Source organism: Suillus subalutaceus (assembly GCF_016647625.1).
Source record: "Suillus subalutaceus strain FC151 chromosome Unknown DFJ58scaffold_60, whole genome shotgun sequence".
Classification (NCBI taxonomy): Eukaryota; Fungi; Basidiomycota; class Agaricomycetes; order Boletales; family Suillaceae; genus Suillus; species Suillus subalutaceus.
In genome coordinates, this window is record NW_024540309.1 from 84,353 (window position 1) to 101,118 (window position 16,766).

A 16,766-nucleotide genomic window follows, 5' to 3' on the forward strand; every position below is an offset into this window, starting at 1 on the left:
AAGTTGTATGATCTAGAGTCTTATCTCACCCGTTCCTGCACTGCATCCCATTTTCAAGAGTTCCATAGCCCCTGGACGACTATCTTGACCCGCTTCGCGTCGACTCTACATGTTTGATTTCAACTGATTTGGCAGGTGAATCTCAGGTTCAACCGTTCGATTAGAATTTGAGTTGTTTGGGACTGTTTGGTTTTTGTGATCAACTTGAACCACCTTATGACACAGTGTTTCATCTTTTGCGTCGCCTGGACGCCGCTCTTTGTGAATGGTACTCAACGGGCCCGCGTGTTCGGTGCTACTTTCTTTTTCACATCACGGCGCAGTACTGTCTATTCCATGTTATGTCAATTTATCAGACGGATTCTACATCGTTAAGGGAGAATAATTTACCCTTGGCAAGGTAAAATTCATCTGATAACCAATGTTCTTCCACTCTCCATCGTGCTTTGTGCGGTGGAACCTTTTTGATACGCATGCTAACCATGGTGGTGAACGACGCACAGTACTGCTTCACTCAACTACCTGTGAGTACCATTCACAAGTTCAATGTCCTCGTTTTTTCTCAACGCGCTAGTACACAGTTTTTGTTCGAAAATTTTTAAAATATCCGCCCGCTTCTTCGGAGGAGCATTTACTTTCACCACTAGCAGTAACGTCAACCGCGCGTGTTAGCCATCTTCCCTGGTTGTCGTTTAAGACACTTGATGCCTCGTCGGCTTGTCGGTTTGACTTATTGCCTTACGGACTAGTGGCTAGTGGGCTGAACTGGCCAATCGAAAAGCGCACTACAACGGCACTCAGCCGTTTCAGACACCAATACCGATACTTGGGACTGTCTGTTGACTATAAACTCGGCCTCACGCTCATCTCTCGGTCTATTTTTAAATGATCGGAATGGGCGCATAAGATGGACTTGATGCATTCATGCTCACGCATTCGTCTGTCCTACCGCTGACTGGCGCGGTTGTTGGTACCGGTATGTACCACGAATATTCAACCCCGATATCAATCTTGCAGGTCACTCTTACGCGTGTGTCGCAGATTCCCCTGATATTTTCTTATACATACGAATCGAAAAAGTGTATCTGTCTGTGTCAAGTGCTCACGTCTGCGAGAAAGATCGAGACAATATCGACATGACACGATGGTGGCAATGATATCCTCCGCTGGATTTGGTTTTTGGGGAAGACTGCGGTGTTCGGGCTGTAGGCAAGTTCATCTATGATGTTTACATGGGTAAAGCTGAAGAGAATCTGTAGAAGAGTCGACTCGATGCGAACTGCTTCTGCGGGATCAAACTCTGCAAGTGCACTGCTGTCCTTGGGGAAAAGATGGGAAAATAGGACTTGAGGTATTTCACTGAAATATCTCTTTCGCTGGATTTTTGCAGAGTATAATATCGATGGTGATGTTTGGGTTGCAGGTCAGTGTAAGTTGATCTGTTTGGTTGTACATGCATGCAGCTGAAGAGAGTTTGCAGAGAATGTGATGACTCGACACATTACCCTCCGCAGGATCAAGCTCTGCAAGTGTGCTCTTGTTCTCGCGATAGCGATCGGTGTACTCTGAAATTGGTATCTTATGCAAGAATCAGTATTCTCGGATCGCTTTCGCTGGATTTTTGGGGTGCGACCGCGGTGTTCGAGTTGCAGGCAAGTTTTATCTGTTATATTTACGTACATGGAACTGAAGAGGGTTCACAAAGGAGTCGACTCGATACGCTCTCCAACTTGAAGTGCATCCTCGCAAGAAAAGACCTGAAAATAGTTGTGTGGTCGACTATTCTCGATCTTTTTGAGCAAGTTTGTCATCCTTGTGTGGAGGATGTGGAGTTGACGACCTGATTCCTCAGAAACCGCTCTTCTTATAATGATTCAATTGTCGCTTTTGCTGGAATGAACACTGCGTCCTTTCACTATTGCTTTCTGGACTATGAGGGGTGCTAACCTGGCCAGCATGTGCATTCTGCCCGAGCTTGTCACCGGTGTAGGTGTGCTTGTGCTCGATGATGTTGCCGTGGCAGCGATCAGGTGGGTGTGCTTACGCTACGCCTCCTTGGTTTGGTGGTCAAGATGCATAAAGTTGGGCAATGCCCATCCACGGATCCTATAATTTGCATACACAAACACGTAAGTTATGCTCGTTGTTAGAAGGCTTTTGCTGAGCGTGAATAGTCAGGAGGACGACTCGAAGGAACTTTGCCAACAAAAGTCTCGACCACGTTACCGAGTTCCCGCTTCTACGTAGGGGTGGTGGAGAGAGGGTTTTTGAACAGAAGACCCGCGCCACGGGAATTTGATTTCATCCTTCGCTCGAGTCCTCGACGTAGAGTTCGAAGGCTTTTGAAGGCCATAATCGATCTGGGACGTTTACAAATATTGAACAATATTGGAATGTCACACTCACTGGCACTGGTTGGTGACACATTTCATTTGAGGTCTAGACTGTTTTTTCTGCTGTCCTCCTCGAATGGCCCGGCTCCATGGTCCCCGCTACCCTAACCGCACTGACCTTCTCGTTCTGTTTAGGATTATACTACTGAGGCTATAAACCTAGTGAAAGTAAAGGTTCCATCGCACGACTGTAACTGCGTCCGATGACCAGCCAGCTGCATACGGTAACGGTGACCAACCCGCGGGGTAGTTTGCTATCGGGGGAGGGCTAGTAGGGGGGTAGGAAGCTGCAGAGACGATGCTGGAGAGAGGTCTATGCTAAAGGGATCTATGAAGCATCTCAATTTGAGCCCTGTACCTGATTGTAGGCGTTCAACAAGAAATGAAATTACTCCGGTGTTACAACAGTAGTACAGTACTAGTACAAGACAAACCTCGTGTCAAATGATAACATTTCAAGCGAGTTCCCACTCAGCCTCTCCATCATCCGTGTAGATGAGCTCCTTCATATCCAAGCTCTGATCATCCTTATACGATGTAGGCCCTACAGTGAATCTGCTCAAAAGATCACTGAACTTGAACCTCGACTTAGTAGGAGCACTTGAAACTATCGCTTGACCGCTGTTGGCGATGACGCTCATGGACAGATTGACGGTGGTCAACGTGATAACAATCTCGTCAGAGCCAATCATGACGGTCCCTGCAGTGTCCCTGTCACCAAGACTAACACGGAAGCGAGTGCGCTCGGTGCGCGAAACATAGACTGCGTTTGACGCGTTGAAGTTAGAGGATAGGGGACAGTACCAGTAGTCGTAAGGAGAGACTTTGGAGCGAATGAAGAAACTTTGGTAGGGCGCCATGAGCCAAATATGGAACATCCTACAAGGAACTAACTCACGAGTTTCCGCTGATGTGGTCCACGAAATGTTCAGGCGACGGGATGATGCTCAGCCCGCGAAAACCTAGGTCATTCAACAATGTGAAAAACATCTTGTTGAGAAATTGGGTCGCAACTCGATTCGTCGTGAGGGAGTCGGTGGCGTTGGCCTGCCCCGTGTTATGGGTGTAGAACTGGGCGTTGACACGCCGAATACTCTCTGAGAACTTAACGACGGTGGTAGTGGACACGGCACGCCACCACTCATCGGCAACCGCGCGGCTAGCGAAGGTAATCACGTAGCGATAGCTCCAGTTGTCGGTGCTCTGAATGGCGATTTAGCACGACATCGTAAACATTGAAGAATGAACTTTGGATGTACATTTTTGAGATATGCATAGAAAACCATGATTGTAATGATTTGTTGGTTGTGTTTGGATTGAAATAAGTCGCTTGAACACTGTTATATAGTAGGGAGAGCAAGTTATTTGGCTTGATCATAATATCAAGAATTTGCACGAACTTGTAGTGTTGTGCGAGCCTGTTTTGGGGGGCTGGGCAAGGGCTTGAGCGGTTCATCACTTTGCGGGTAATGAATACTAATTGTGGGCAGAAGATCGGGATTACAGTTAATACAGGAATGATCCAAGAGACTCACAGGTCTATCTTTACACAAATTTAGCCATAGGCACGGGCCTGCAGAGCCTCGTTGTGGGCCCAACCCTCGACCCTTATCAGCCCACTCACAGGGCTAGGCTGTGTCAGGCGGGCCTGCAGGCCTGAGCCCTGGCCCTCCTTGTCACGTCTTTCAACACGTTAACTTATCTCTTTCTCGAATTTTAGTATGTTAGCTCTCCTTGATTAATATTGCAATAATGCAGACGTACAAAACATTCAACTCTCTGAGCAGGTCGGGATGCGGGCCTGCAACCCGTTTGCTGCGAACATCCACCGGCAGCATTTGCACGACTCCAGTGACCCAATGCTATTATATTCATGCCATTGAATTTTTCAACAATGACTTAGCCCTGTCGCAGCGCCGCCACGTCACTCAAAATCCAGTGGTACAACCCCAATAGACACCAGCACCCCAACGAACCATACCATTCACGACAGTACCTGCCATCCTGCACACTCGCTAATGTCCTTAGGCCAGACACCAGAGTACCGGAGTCATCTGTGACTACAGCATACTGTACAAGTCCTTCGATTATCCACTCTGACAACTTACCCGGCGGTTTGCCTGTTTGAAGAGGAACCTGGCTCTCGAGCGTTGCGGTTGACGGTTCGCCTCGGACAACCTTTCGACGCATTTTTGCTAGCGCAGCGGCAGCGTGTCGGAGAATATAAGAGGATCGCGTCGGACCATAACAACCAACTAGATCTGAATGGCAATCGGGTCGTGCTTACTGTAACACAGGTACAAACGTACCGGGCTCGTCGCATACCTTCCCAAGATGGCCCCAACAAAGTAAACGGAATGCTGTGCTATGGGATCGCTAGCGTGCACACACCCGAGGCGAAGCGGAGGAAAGGGATGCGTAACATATGATGCACCTGCTGCACTGGGTAATCTCGTTCTATGATGATTTTATCGAGTTTCTAAAGGAGTGAGGTGTGTTGCTACCTAAAGTGGGCGGCGCAGGTGGAGCTGCGTTTTCGATCTGTTCTCTGGCTCCCTCGTCATCTGGTTCTTACTCCTCGTCCTTGGACGCATATTTGAGTACCATTCCCATGCGAGCCGAATAACTTCGCGATCGGCGTCGTAAGGTGTTGAAATTTTACTGTATCCTGGGCGTGCCGTTGGGTGGCGCACGTAGACGGCACTGCAGGTGGGGAAGAAGACCTCTGCGTAGGCAGGAATGAAGGGAGATGCATATGGAGGAAGGTTGAAAGGCGTCAACGAGGACTTAGTAGACCCAGGCTGGAGGAAAGGAATGGCTGCAGGGTCAACGGAGATCATCTCGCCTGGGGCTAGACGTGCGTTGGCATTCGTATGCTGAAGAAGTGCAATAGCCTATATATCGAAGCTAATACAAGAGAAAAAACCTGGCGCACCTTTTTGCCATTTAGCAGGATGGATCCATGAACGACGAGTCTCCGTGCCTCATAGACACTATGGGCGAAGTAGCACCGAAAGATGAACACGTCGATGCGCCGCTCCGCCTCGGCAAGCATTAAGCTGCCCACAGGAGCCAAGCCTTTCCTTTGCTCGTCATATGCTTTCTTCTTCCTTCTCTCCAAATGTTCGGTACACCCAGCGAATGCGTCGAGATCATCATCACTTAGAGGGCGCATGCTGACGAGGGTCGCACGCACATCGGGAAGTGTGTCGGGGAGATACCATCGCTTGAAGATTTTCTTGTTGACGAAGTCGCCGTGGTACACACGTACGAGTGCTTTCGAGATCCAACGCTGTTGAAACAGCATCTTAGGCGAGTGAGTGAAGTCAATGGCCTCGGCCTCGACACCACAGGACCGCCTCCAGAGGTTGTAGAGGTTACGCGGAGACCAGCTCTGTTAAAAATACTGTCTGTTTATGTTTTAGCTGAAGATAATATCTATGGCCTTGCGAATGCAAAAACGTTGGCGTCCCTCATGGTGAGGTTTGGAAGAAAAATGTGACTACCAAAAATAGTGTAAGCGGCAGAAGTGGCACGATGCCGCGCGAACCTCTTCTCTCCGTACCGCAATTACCATTAACTCCCAACAGTCGCCGTCGGAGTATCTCCCTTACTCCTCTGCTTTTTCTTTATCCCTCTGATTCGTCAACCACATGCATCCAAGTGTTCATCTCGACACATAGATGTAGAGTCTTTTCTCTCGGCTTGCGACCCTGTTCTGTACTAAAGCACCGATCTTCGCCGACCAAAAATCCCTTCCTCACCTGCAGGCATTCATCTCTGAGGCTTTGAGATGGAGACTTCCAATTCCCGATGGTGGGCACATTCGCTTTTGTTTTGCACCTAGGTGCCACAACATTCACGCTGCAGCATTGGCTCACCGAACAATCAAAGACGTGAATTGGGCAAGTGACCTTTGAAGTTTGAACGACTTATCGCGTGAACGATGTTCTTTCCCATCAGGAAAACCATTGTATTCCAGGTGGGACCACAGTATCCGGCAACGTTTGGTGAGCATTGTGCTTCAAGATGCTAAGGATCTAACGGCCATTACCTTTAGTAGGCTATCTCTTGAGATCCAGATGTCTTCCCAGAGGCTGACGCGTTCAAACCTCGGCGCTGGATTGATGGCCAAGGTAGCCTAAGAGACGATATCAAATCGTTTGTCTTCGGGTTTGGTCGGCGGTAAGCACCGTCTTTTGGATATTCGCTTTCTTTTGAAAATGACATTCCTTTCAGCGTATGGCCTGGTCAACTTGACGCAAGCAAGCAAGGTATTTTGCATGCACGCGGTCTTCCAAACTCACTTCGGCTGGTCCAGATCGGTGTTGATAACTGCTGTCCTTATTCTTTGGGCCTTCAAGGTCACTCTGGATCCTACGAAGCCATTTGAGGACATGGGGCTCATGGGCAGATCGATGCTAGATGTTCGGCCGCACAAATTTGAGTTTGAGAAGAAGATTCCGGAAATGGAGCTCAGGCGCATGATGCAGGATTATCCTGAAGTTGCATGAGAGACTTTGATGTCTGGATGTGTCAGAGAGGGAACGAAGAAACAGTCCCCAATGAATCAATATCGATGCACCCTCCAGGACCCGTAGTATGTTTTCATTTGGTTTGAGCCTATTCTGAATTGCGCATCATGTATTTCCTGTCTCTAAGAGCAGTGTCTCTGTGTTTCCACTCTTACATGTAATTAACAGCCTGTGACATGTGCATGATACTATCATGCAGTCTGACATTCATGTTGCTATGGGTTTGCGAACACACATGAGTGACTCAGGTCTTTCACTTGAACGCCATGTAGTACTTTGAAGTTTCCCCGAACGTCCGATGTGATTCCGAATGTGGATTGTGTCTTGTCAGTAGGACATCCGCGGTATACACCTTCAAAACTTCACTCAAGAGCAAGTTGGTGACTCTGAAATATATAGACTTTCACTTACTTCGTATGTGGCAGGATCCTTAGATCTTGATTCTTACTAGTTACCTGTCAACATTAATGTGTACGTTAAGCTAGCTACCTATACTTATTAGTAGTATGGGCGCTTCGAGTGGATCGTAAAAATGGGTGAGCGCTTTGAGGTCAGCGTCCACACCGTGACGACCTTCATTATCTAACCTGCCATCCCCAATCATCAATGGTTCGCGAATGCAATGCCTGTCGCGAGTCCTCCAATCTCAAGCGCTGCTCTGGCTGTCACAAAGTCTGGTACTGCTCTGTCACTTGCCAAAAGTCTCATTGGGTACGGCACATCTTTGCTTGCAAACCCCGTCGCCCCATCACCACCGCAGACCATCTAGCGCTTGCAGTCAGAAACAACGATCTTCCGCAAGATCCACAGACTTGCGAGGATTATGGGTTTGACCGTGCATTCACTGTGGAGAATAGGTGCAATCTTCTTGGCTTGTATATCGGTAATGATCTACATGTGGAGTTGACTCAGTCCAGTCTCTGAAACGTTCTCGTTTTCAGGGCTGATGGACCCCAATCGCATAGGAATTACTCCAAAGACCATCGACGATTGGCGGGTCAGGGGCGTGCTTGTAGAAGAGATTAAAGCAGCATACTACAAGATTCCAACCGAATCCAGAGGCGGTTACTTCCCTTGGTTCCTGCAGAACCAGCACACTCTTAATCCGTCTGCTGCTGGTGATAGCCAGTTGAATGACGAAGGGGATGCCATGGTTCTGCGTGCATGGCGCTTTACCGGAGGTGCAGAAACAGACTCGCCTGCAGACATAAAAGCCCGCTTAATCAGCATGCCTCATGACAGGCAAACATGTCATGTGTTCTATGCGCTACTCTTGAGCAGATTGTTTCCTGCACCAATCGATAACCTCTGGATCCCCTTCGGTTTCTGCTCATGCGCCTGTGAAGAGGAGGAAATGTATCTAAGCACACGTTATCAGGCCCTCATTGCCAAATGCACATTCGACGAATTTTGTGACGCCTTCAGCTCTGCACGTATTCTCGATCTTTTCCGCAAGAATGGAATTGTCGTAGACGTTCGCTACCTTGCGGATGTCTTGCAAAACCACGATATGCACAAGTCTGTCTGGGACCTCAAGCAGTTTGCCATCCAGACTAACGAACAAAATCCCGAGGGCAGAATGGTGAATTCCGTTGCGTGCGATTATGGGTTCATGAATTGCAGGAAAGATGCCGAGGTACAGGCGCTGAAGAAAGTTTATAGGTCATTTTTTGAACGCCATGATGCGGATCCGCTAGCGCTGCACGATGCTGCGATACGCGGAAATATCTTTGGGTATCTGGGGAGTTTGATAAAGCTGAACAGGAAGTACGAGCGCCTTATGAAGAATCCGTATCCGCTCCCTGTACTGGAGTGAGTCACAGGCAAATGACTTCTTGGTTTCGTGTTATTCTTGTCATCTTCGAACTCTCATGCAGTCTTTTTCTTGACTCCTTGTGCTATCAGATTCCGTTGCTAGTATTGTCCCATTTCCTCCATGATCAACAGATGTATAATTATACCTCGTAGGCTCGTATTCGCTTCGCTTTCCATGCTCACAGATGGAATGGTTGTCTCGATAAAATGTACAATATTACTGTGACTGCGCCCGCATCGTTAGATGTGGAATCCATACTGCCATCTCCTCCAATTCTATTGTCGGTCAATTTGCATGAAGTCACTTTGGTTATTTCGTTTTGTCTGGTCTGAGTCAGACTGGCTATGGTTCAAAGATAACTTCGCACACCTGAGTGATACACCTGAATCGTCACTCATCGGACATCCACTTGTTGTATCAAAGTACTTCAATATAATATGTATGCAAAGACCGAGAGCAAGTCTATAGTGCTGTCGATCACGTGGACTGACCAAAAAAAAAGGAAGACAGTCGCTCCTTCTATGTGCCATTGGCAGCCTTTTCTAACTCATGAGTGCCACAACAGCCTGACGATAGAAAATCTCGCATGCTTCTTTCGTGACCTCTGAGCTGAGGAGGGTGTCGGCGGTCTCCTTGGCGCCGGCGGAGTCCACGGAAGTAATCTCGCCCGCAAAAAGCCTGGTAGCGACTTGTGATACAGGGAAGGAAAGTGGATCTGCACAAGTTTTGCCAGGTTCGACAGCGAAGAGGTTATGGCTATATCGGGTTTCAGGTTCGCGCAGTGTAGGTTGAATGCTCCACAGATTATCATCAGCACGTTCGAGCTCCTTGAGATAGAAATCAGCATCGCTGCCATCATGAGATACTTGCAGGCAATCATGTGGGTTGGATCCAAAATGGATGTATGACCATCGTAAGGACTTGACTTTATGCTGGTCGGGGGTTAGAGTGCTAACAACAATGATCAGCAACAACTAATATGTAATGAATTCACTCACCTTGGCACCTCTCCACGAGCCGTCACAGTAGCCATGGGCAGCTGTATCACATTGGATAGTGGGAGCGATGCCACTGTCCTTGTCAGCAAGCGCAAATTTATTTATAATAATCTGCGAGGTAAGTCAGGGCACTGTCCTGATATAGAGATCGTGTTCTCCAATCATCCGCAGTTGCAGCCAATGACGTCAAACAAATTGAGAGGGCGGTAAGTATCAGGTACAGATCCGGTACCGGTACTATTCCCAGACACGGACCGGACATGCATCACTTGGGTATATCAAGTGCGAATGTGGTGCAAAGGGTGCTGCCTGTGAATGAAACATGGTGTTCTGCGTGGATGCGGCGCGTGGTGCTTGTGCTTGTGTTCGCGATTCCTAAAGAGGCTGGGAGGCTCTCGTTCGTTTCTAGCGTTGCACTTAGCTGTGAGATGTACTAGCAAAAAAATCGAAAATGATAGACCAATGCAAACTTTGAGTAAAACGATGCGAAAAACACACTCACCGAAATCAATTTCCCCGTCCGTCCCGCTCATTAATCTCCGCAACGCCCAAAACAGTCTCCCTAAGTCTATACGCGCTCTTCGTGAATGTCAGAACAGCGACTTTGACATCGTCTTTTGTCACGTCGTACGAGGCTGGCGGGGAGTTAATAGTCTGAAAAAAGATGATAGACGCTGAGACGTGCCTTTTGTGAGATGCCAGCGCCGCTAGTGCGACAACTCCGCCGCACATCTGCTGATGTGCACGTTGCCAGTGGATCTACTAGTATCCTCGCTGACGAACTAGTGGGTCTGTCTACGACAGAGCGGCAGGAGATACTGCACTCACCCGGAGAGGGTAGATGTATCACCCAGTATAATGGCATTGGGTTGCTGGAGTCATGCAGAAACGTTGTTTAGAAAGCATGCGAGAAACCCCCAAAGGTGGGTGTATCGTGCATCATTTGCAATCCCTGCAGTGGGGGACGATTCAGTAGATGGCTGGAAATGGTACGAAAAAGGGTCTACCGTGTGATCGCAGGTCCAGACAAAACGCCCCTTCCATGAGCTCTGTATCTTGGAGAAGTATGATAAATATCACAAGACAGAGAGAAAGAGCAAGTACCTCATTATATCGCCAGAAGAGATCTTCACCAACACCCCACCTAGTCTCAGTACCTTACAGTGCGTCAGAGATGGCCTGTATAGATTCTAGATTGAGGCAAGCGCATCGGTAGCTGTATCAGCTTGGCTCTTTTTTTGAGTGTCCCAAAGTTTGCTGCTCAGATGCAGCTCAGACGATAGGATAAATGCGCCAACGAAGGCATGCACTTCTTGTCGAATGCCAACAGGCGTGGACAAAGCGTTGGCTGATTCTGGTGAGACGCAACGGCAGCGCACATTAACTTAGGGAGATCACTTGGAAATGAGATACATACCTGAGGACTCCATTTGTCTTCGAACGAAAGGTGGAATGGACAGGGAGCCGGGTACCTGTCATAATTGTCTGGATGTCTTGACAGACTAGCACATCGAGATGACCAGTGCGTCAATGAATGCCTTCGGGCAGATGTTAGAACGAGGGCACGATGTTACAAATGAGTACAAGACATTGAAACAAACCAACAGAAACAATGGCGCTCGCAGAACCTGCCCCGAAAGAGATATGGAAGCTGTAATAGATTTTCCACATATCGGGAAAACCTCTGGGGATTGATGATGAAGCAGAGCAGTTTGACAGGACCCGAATCGTTAAAGATCAACCTGATTTAAATCGCGCCTTTGTTCAATAGCATAATCCTGCGAATGGAAAAGACCTACCTCGCTGACGCGCAAATGAAGTCCACTGCATTTTGCTGGCCGTCCCTCGCTAATGCCAATCTGTCAGGTCTGGCGCCAGCTCGTTCTGAGTCTAAGTTGGTACCACATGCATGACTTGGATGATCAGAGTTTGAGTCAAGGGACATTGCACAGCGATGTACCCACCTAGAACCTAGCTATTTGATGATCTGTGAACAAAGGAATGTGAAGTCCCATACACTGAAACAGTAGGCCGACATCCGACACAACTGAAGAGGAGTCAAGGAAGTAAATCGCGAGCGAGCACACACATAAATGCACACGCGTTTCCAACCCGACAGATGTGTAGAGTAAAGGGGCATGCTTAAGGAGACAAGCTTGGTTGAGGAGAAAGCCGGGAGAATGGGCATGGGAAACTTTGGACCTTTGTCTCTGCAGCCTTCTCGAACATGTCCGAGTTGTAAAACACATCTGAAGACTCTACCTCACGCCACTGAGATTCTGCAAGAATGCCTTCTTGTTCAGAGACGCTTCGTAACTCCTCGAGATGCGCCAACCTCAAATTTAATCATCTTTTGGGCGACAACTTTGTTCGTGATCACGCTTGAGCGAGGTGTAGTCATGATATAGATGCAGTGAGATTTTCCTAGTGCGCTGCTTTATGAGAGAGCAGATACGATACTCACCTCCAAGTCGCCCCAGAACACGCGTCTCTCACTTCCAACATAACAACTCTAACATCATGTCCATCAGCAGCTGCACTATCCAAAATCCCCCTCACAAATGACGCCCCAATAATACCCGAGCTAACAACGACAAAGTCGGCATGTGTCGGAAACGTGAGTGGCGATGGGTGAGGGTGGGTAAGACCAAGATAAGTGGCTGGGGTTTGGGAGTAGGAGCACTGGAGAGTGCTGGATGCGTGCTTGGAGGGTTTGGAAGGTGTGGAAGTTGTCGAGGGATTCAGTTAATGCTAAGCGGGCGAGGGAGTGTGTTGTCCGTCGCGGAAAGGAACCGATGCAGTTGTGGCGCGCTTGCAGTTTGTCGTGTTCTATGATTTCTTTACAAGTTTGGCGCCCTCCATAGCTCGATAAGTTCATGGAATTTATTCATCTTGTATGCTGCGGACTCTGTTGTATATACCAAGTCCGTGGCCTGCATGCATCCGTCATCATCAACATTGTCACTGACCGAGTAAACTGACTCACCTACCTGCACGTCGGCAGCGCCTGTCATCGTAGAACTTGGTGTCCGTAGGTTAACAATATCATACTTGTAGTAGAACGCGCCTGCCTCGAACACTTCTTCTGGAGCATCTGTACGTTGGCAGTCATTGCTCTTGAATGACGTTGAGAAAAAGAGAACGTGCAGCACTGATTGCATTGCAGATGTCGGGGGCTGGGTGAACATATACCTGAGGAAGCGTCAGTATCTAGGTATTCGAGTCAAATGAAGAATGATACCGAATGTGGATTGATCCCGTCCTCGAACTGCGTTAATAGCGGTGCAATGGTATCTGATGTAGAGAGCCCAGTATACACAGATACGGGAACGATGTTGGACTTTTGCATCCTGTCGCTGACGACTTGGATGGTGGAGTGGATTGTCTTGGGTACCTGCCCGAATGACGGGAGTGCATCTAGGACAGGAGGTGACGTTGATGATACGTATGTCGCGTTCGGTGGGTGATGCGAGGAGGAGAGTGAGAATGGCGAATGCATTTTGGGTTAGCGCGACAGTCTAGTCTCCGGCAGCAGATTGAACGAACGAAAAGCAGTTGTAACGAAGGGCCTGCCATGCACCCTGCATAGGATCGATCTTGGTGCCGATCAGAACCTGGGACCCTTCCTAATGTTTGCACCATGTCGCTGACAACGCGGATGGTGGAGTCGTCTGTCCTAGGTACCTATCCACCCAAACACGCTGAAGATGGCGGGTGAAAATGACCATTTGAAGGGAGCGCAAGCCTTCTTTTGTGGAAAAGTGGAGGTGTTGAAGGTGGGTTGGAGGTTGGGTTGCGGTAGCCGCGCAGCATAGAAAGGGTTGATGATGCGTATGTCGCTTCGGTGGGCACAACGAGGAGACGAGTTAGAATTAAGGATGATTGATGACGGTAGTCAGGCGTTGCGCTCCTAGAGCCTAGCTGCATACCATCCAGTCGGTTGAGGTCCCAGGATATTCTTCAAGGGTGAATGTCGCAAGGCTATTCTTGTCAGGTATTTTGCCGCATCACTAACGCTGGTGCATGCATGTCAATCTCAGATTCTATTAGAGTTTGGGTTGTTTGGCAGTATTTGGATGCCCTTTGGACGTTGAGGTTGATCGACTAGATAGTCCCACGAGTCCGTGTGTCCCAAGAGTCCGCGCATTGACTCTAGCACACGCTATTCTGCACGGAATTCTTATGTATGTTGGATCTAGGTTCTACCCAACATAATACATAGTGCTATGTTTTTTTTTTGAAGAAAATCGAAGTGGATCTCGTGCGATGGCCAACTTATTGGTGGTAAATGCTAGTTTTGTGCATAGAAAGCTCACTCTGAAGGTCAGATCACCACATAAAATTCTGGAATGCGGAATAATGATTGTACACAATGAGAGAATACTAAAACAAATTTCTCCGGGGCCACATGCTGGTCTGGATCATCTACAATAAAAGAAATATGCCCCAGACGTGACAATCTATCCAAAATGTTACATCGAGACTTTGTAAGTCGAAACTCCGCCATGCCGAAATGCGGCACAAAAACACCAATGCCAAATTGAAGTCTGAGCCCACCCCAACAGGTGCATGGTCAAGTCCAAACAGCACCACGAGGCCCAAGAAGAAAAAGTCCAGAAGGCCTGTGCAAAGCTTTGGGAAGATCAGCGAGCCGGTGTGACAATCATACCGGCGCTAGGCGTGTATGAATGTCATAGGCATATTTTGACTTGCCTAGAAGAAAAGAGTAAGACGCTAGTCACCAGCGCTATTCAGCTCCCAAGCTATCCGCTTTGGTACCACCTTTCCCCCATAGCGCGCTACCTGGTCTGACGTCTAGGTGTTCCGCCCTTCCATGTCCTGCCTATGTCCACCTACCTCCGCTGGTGTGTTATATTTCCTTAAATGTCGCTACTCATCAGTCGCAGGTCTTATTACATGTGTCCTCATGTTTCGCAGCGCTGCATGTTCTATTACCTGTCGCTACATCATGCCCTCACCAGTGTCGCTACTATACTCGCCTACGCATCCCGAACCCCTATGCAGTATGATAAAATGACCCATCCTACATACAGTACAGTACTTCCCTTCCCCGGACCCTTGCTGGTATCGGAGTCACTTTAGTCGCTATATCTTAGTTTTGGTGCAATCGATTCCGCTCTTGCCAATCTCTCTGATCACGTGTCGCTTGACTTGCTTCGAGTGCGCGTTGCTAAAGTTCTTTCATAAGTTTGATTTTCGCAATGTCAGGATCGCTGTCGGTAGTCAAGCTATAATCTAGTCGCTATCAGGCATTCCACTTGCACTATCATACCTTATCCCTCGCTTTCCCTTCTTTTGATTTCTTCTCGCTGTCGCTAGTCGGACGTCACATAGCGCTATCGCATAGGACAACTTGCATAGCGCTACTTACTTATACGCACGTTTCTCTGTCGGAACTCACTTGTCGCTAGTCGCTGATCGCTACAGTGCTACTCATTGGTTTTTGGTCTTAGGTCGCTATAGGTTATCAGCCCTTTGCATCATCACTACCCTTGCGTATTTGAAGGGAGTTGCTTCAATAGCAGTCCTCTTGGGTTGAATATTGCACTCGCGCCTATTTGGATAAGTAGTGCTAGTTTCTAACCAGCCTAGTCGCTATTACTCTTTCACACCGGTAACACACCAAACATCAGGAGAACAGCAACTTACTATGGTGTTCCAGAGAGTACTCTTCGTGGCCGCTTTTGTGGTGTTTGTCCTCCTAGGGAGGCCCACAAACACCAGCAACTGCTCTCAGAGCATCAAGAGAAAGTTCTTGTAGACTGGATTGAGCACCTTGATGCTGCAGGCAACCCAATCAGTAAGCGGACCATCAAACAGAAGTGTTATGCACTCTGTTGAAAGACACCGTCGAAGAACTGGATTTACTGAATGTGTCTCCTTGATTCAAGCGCAGCTTGATGGGCACCCACAGCTGAAGGACGATCCAAAATTCACCGGCCTTTATGGCCGTCTCCCTTGTGGGCAGAAACGCACACATGCAACTGTGGTTGATGAAAACACTGCACTGGCAGAGTCACTTCAAGTCGAGCAGCCTGCAATCCGTCGTCGACTCAACAATTCGCAACGTTTGACGGACTTACCAGTGTCATCCTTGTCCACTACTCTGCATTATGTTCACGCGCTGTCAATGTCTGATCCCTGTTACAATCGAGTATGCCCCTATTCATTTTCTTTCTCTTACATCATTGTATTACATCACGATCACATCTTGCCGTCACTAGATGATCTATTCTTGTTATCTCTGACTCTACTGAACCGGTGAGGCGATCTCAACCTGGCTGGGCTGATATGAAATATCTAAAAATGCTCAACCAGTATAAGTGAGTCTTGGCTCTGCCTAGCTGCTATACTCGCAGAATGCAAGAACGTTCGACCCTAAAGGGGACTGCTACTGAACACAGAACCAGATGAATGAAAGACCCTTGAAGTGCGATGGATGCGCGAAAGCGCAAGAAGAAAAGCGAAGTGAGCGCAAAGCGTGAGAGAGCGTACTAAGGTAAGCGCGAGCGTGGGAATGTGAGCGCTAAGGCGCGCATTGTGCGGAAAATACCGGATGAGGAAACGGATAAGGAAGCGGATGTGCAAAGCGAGTGCAAATGCAGAGCGAGTGTGATAATGAGCGCGGATAATAGTCTAGTATAGGCGGATAACGATAACCATTGGAAACACAAAGTGCGCCCAAGTGGTGACTACTACTTTAAAGTAAAACCCAATAGCGAGGGAAGTACAGCAAAGGGGAGTAATAATGATGAAGTAGTAAGTCAGCAACCTTTATACTATGGAAATCGCATTGGAAGTGGAAGGGATAGGAGCAATAAGCGCTATGAATACGTAATGACATGTAATAGCGCTGCAATGCTTGTTACAAACCACAAGGCAAGGGATATGACGTACCAATGAGGTGGGTGGACATAGAGGGACGTTCCTGGATGATAGGCGATGAGGGCAATGCAGGGCGCTTGCAGGGCGCTTAAGCGTGAGAAAGCGCGCAAGGTGCGCG

At 48.2% G+C, this 16,766-nt stretch overlaps 7 protein-coding genes across 7 annotated transcripts; 2 read left to right on the top strand and 5 right to left on the bottom strand.

Moving 5' to 3' along the window:
- Positions 1 to 2,765: 2,765 nt before the first annotated feature.
- On the bottom strand, positions 2,766 to 3,899 carry DFJ58DRAFT_790970 (uncharacterized protein). The gene is made up of 3 exons (XM_041390293.1): positions 3,653 to 3,899; positions 3,292 to 3,596; positions 2,766 to 3,236 (listed from the first exon to the last, which is right to left on the bottom strand). Exons 1-3 carry the CDS (start codon positions 3,677 to 3,679, stop codon positions 2,849 to 2,851), a joined length of 720 nt encoding a protein of 239 aa, XP_041243381.1. The 5' UTR covers positions 3,680 to 3,899; the 3' UTR covers positions 2,766 to 2,848.
- Positions 3,900 to 4,897: 998 nt separating this feature from the next.
- On the bottom strand, positions 4,898 to 5,870 carry DFJ58DRAFT_728498 (uncharacterized protein; the record flags this gene model as incomplete). The annotated part of the gene is made up of 3 exons (XM_041385597.1): positions 4,898 to 5,269; positions 5,329 to 5,787; positions 5,856 to 5,870. The coding sequence occupies 3 exons, from the start codon at positions 5,868 to 5,870 to the stop codon at positions 4,898 to 4,900; spliced, it is 846 nt and encodes a 281-aa protein (XP_041243382.1).
- Positions 5,871 to 6,468: 598 nt separating this feature from the next.
- DFJ58DRAFT_661261 (uncharacterized protein) lies at positions 6,469 to 6,907 on the top strand (the record flags this gene model as incomplete). The annotated part of the gene is made up of 2 exons (XM_041382200.1): positions 6,469 to 6,578; positions 6,715 to 6,907. Coding segments are annotated over 2 exons (303 nt in total), but the record flags the coding sequence as incomplete, so codon positions are not given.
- A 533-nt stretch (positions 6,908 to 7,440) lies between these two features.
- On the top strand, positions 7,441 to 8,866 carry DFJ58DRAFT_411380 (uncharacterized protein). Its single transcript, XM_041380271.1, has 2 exons — positions 7,441 to 7,811; positions 7,870 to 8,866. The coding sequence occupies exons 1-2, from the start codon at positions 7,535 to 7,537 to the stop codon at positions 8,742 to 8,744; spliced, it is 1,152 nt and encodes a 383-aa protein (XP_041243384.1). The 5' UTR covers positions 7,441 to 7,534; the 3' UTR covers positions 8,745 to 8,866.
- A 420-nt stretch (positions 8,867 to 9,286) lies between these two features.
- DFJ58DRAFT_841867 (uncharacterized protein) lies at positions 9,287 to 9,777 on the bottom strand (the record flags this gene model as incomplete). Its single annotated transcript, XM_041392759.1, has 2 exons — positions 9,287 to 9,695; positions 9,743 to 9,777. The coding sequence occupies 2 exons, from the start codon at positions 9,775 to 9,777 to the stop codon at positions 9,287 to 9,289; spliced, it is 444 nt and encodes a 147-aa protein (XP_041243385.1).
- A 2,543-nt stretch (positions 9,778 to 12,320) lies between these two features.
- On the bottom strand, positions 12,321 to 12,677 carry DFJ58DRAFT_790992 (uncharacterized protein). Its single transcript, XM_041390294.1, has one exon. The coding sequence runs from the start codon at positions 12,618 to 12,620 to the stop codon at positions 12,327 to 12,329; it is 294 nt and encodes a 97-aa protein (XP_041243386.1). The 5' UTR covers positions 12,621 to 12,677; the 3' UTR covers positions 12,321 to 12,326.
- Positions 12,678 to 12,819: 142 nt separating this feature from the next.
- On the bottom strand, positions 12,820 to 13,333 carry DFJ58DRAFT_411442 (uncharacterized protein). Its single transcript, XM_041380272.1, has one exon. It carries the CDS (start codon positions 13,239 to 13,241, stop codon positions 12,966 to 12,968), a length of 276 nt encoding a protein of 91 aa, XP_041243387.1. The 5' UTR covers positions 13,242 to 13,333; the 3' UTR covers positions 12,820 to 12,965.
- Positions 13,334 to 16,766: the final 3,433 nt, after the last annotated feature.